Below are 2,500 nucleotides of genomic sequence, written 5' to 3' on the forward strand. Positions count from 1 at the left end.
TTTCAGAAGGTATTAAAACATTACAGGATGAGTAGGAAGAGGAAGAGGTGGAATTGGAGGAGGAGCAAGAGCGAAAAGAGGAAAAGGAGGAGGAGGAAGAGCAAGAAGAGGAGGAGGAGGAGGAGGAAGAGCAAGAAGAGGAGGAGGAGAAGAAGCAACAAAAGAAGGAAGAGGAGGAGGAGGAGGAGGAGGAAGAGGAGGGGGAGGAGGTGGTGGAAGAGGAAGAGGAGTATGAGAGGCAGGAGGTGGAGGAGGAGCAGGAGGTGGAAGAGGAAGAGGAGGTGGAAGAGGAAGAGGAGTATGAGAGGCAGGAGGTGGAGGAGGAGCAGGAGGTGGAGGAGGAACAGGAGGTAGAAGAGGATGAGGAGGTAGAGGAGGAGCAGGATGTAGAAGAGAAGGAAGAGTTAGAGTAGAAGGAGAAAACTTACCATTCAACTCAGGGTCAATGTAGCGACTCTGACCCCTGTACTTCCCCCTGGCCCCACTGGATCCACGACCCCTTGATTGCCTGTGCTCTCCTGGCCCTTCCTGCACTCCAGCACCCTTGTCTTCGCCCTCGCCAGATGTCATGTAGTCTGCCAACTTGAAGCCTTCCCCTGCATTGCAAGGTCATTTTAAGTGTACCATTACAAGTCTTGTTACAGAAATTATATATGAAGAATATACAAATAACTGAACAAGTATAAGCTGTCCATAATTTTTCCTAATATCAAGAAAGCAAAGAACTTTATTCCCACTACAAGGACACTTCACCAACATATTTTTTTATTTATCCAAAGAAATATTAAAGAAGTAAATGAAAATAAACATTCTGTGTATCATGAGTCTTACCTTTGCTTCTGGGATATCTAGGATCATAAATTGGCTCACTCTCTTCAATATTTCTGAAATAATAGAGGTGAAATAAAGGTCAGAAAAATCACAAAAGCTAGACATACCTTCCATACACTTAACTCTGACACAATCCTTTCATGGAAACTTTCTTGGCCTGATTAACCGAATGGAAATCATTACCGACTGCAGAGAAATGTCAAATTGATTATTTCTAGTCATAGGAGCGCCTAAAATGTTAGTGGCTACACCAAAGAAAATAAAGAATTAGAAGAAAAATAGTAACAGTTCTGATTACAAATAATGATGATGATGATGACAATAATTGCATTGATATTAGTACTGAAAGTGAAAAAAAAATCATGAGGAGGAGGAGCATCAATGTAGATATAAACAATAGCAACAGTAATATTACTTGCAATAATATCAGTACTAGCAAAAATAACACACTAGTCATATGTGTTTATAACATAAACAAAAAATAAAAATTGTAATAATACTACCTATATATATCATTACTATCAATATCAATATTCTTATTATTTATATTTTCTTTTTATCCTTATTATTATTATCACTACTTACTTGATTATCAAGTTAAAATAATCATCATTTACTACATTATCATCATTACGATAGTCTTATCCTTATCATCATTATTAACAAATCAGAAGTCATGATTATTGTTCTTGTCATTAGCAGTTGTTGTCATGATACTGATTTTATTATTTTGATTATCATTATCCTTATCATTAATACTATTTTGATCATTAGTACTATTATGTATTATATACTGGTATTCTTATCACCTCAATATTATAATCCTTTCCATTATTTTCAACATTATTATTATTATCATTGCATGAGTATCATCATTGATATCATTATCGTTATAAATACAAATTTTTCTATCATTATAAATATTATCATCATCATTTTCATTATTTCCATCACAATCATTGTTAGTATCTTAATTAATGATATTAATACAATTTTCATTATCATAATCAATGCAAACATTTTTTAATCATAATTATCATTCAAATGATCAGTAACATTATCATCATCATCATCATCATCATTAGTATAATTATCATTATCATCATTATTAGTATAATTATCATTATCATCATTATTAGTTACCATTATCACTATTAATATGATTATAATCATAACTGTTGTAATCATTATTATCATTATCATTACTGTTACTATTATTATCTTAAACAATGTTTTTATGATCATTCCTTTTAGTATTCCTATTATCAATATAATAACTATTAACAAAAGCAACAGAAGAATAAAAAAACAATAAAACATATATATGAAAAAATATATATGATATATATGAAACAAATTTTTTTTCTTTCATTTGACATTTCACTGTCAAACGTGAGTTTAGATTCTCCAAAATCAAAATCAATGCAGCAAGGTTTTCCAGTGATGAAATGAGGAAAATCCCACAATGATCAACTTCTGGACATAAATACATGACTCAGGAATTCAAACCTTTATTTTCATTATTAGTTTACACTGTAATGCAAAAGCAGATACACTTATGAATTCGTCCACTCCATCAATTCCTCAATAGAGAAATAACAACAGTGTGTAGGACAATAACCATTGATATTAGTCACACAGTACCTTTAGTATAAATCTGGCAAGCATT

At 32.6% G+C, this 2,500-nt stretch overlaps 1 protein-coding gene across 5 annotated transcripts in view; it reads right to left on the reverse strand.

Moving 5' to 3' along the window:
* LOC122248664 (uncharacterized) overlaps nt 1–2,500 on the reverse strand; it is a 36,538-nt gene that overhangs the window by 13,920 nt on the left and 20,118 nt on the right. For all 5 annotated transcript variants that reach the window (XM_086550208.1, XM_086550204.1, XM_086550205.1 and 2 more), the window contains exons 7-8: nt 832–884; nt 429–596 (exon numbers count right to left, since the gene is read on the reverse strand). In XM_086550208.1, coding sequence (XP_086406334.1) covers nt 429–596; nt 832–884 — 221 coding nt within the window. The remainder of the gene's footprint in view (nt 1–428; nt 597–831; nt 885–2,500) is intronic.

The sequence above is a fragment of the Penaeus japonicus genome, unplaced genomic scaffold (assembly GCF_977035675.1).
Source record: "Penaeus japonicus unplaced genomic scaffold, GWHDUDI00000001_assembly GWHDUDI00000023, whole genome shotgun sequence".
NCBI classification, from domain to species: domain Eukaryota; kingdom Metazoa; phylum Arthropoda; class Malacostraca; order Decapoda; family Penaeidae; genus Penaeus; species Penaeus japonicus.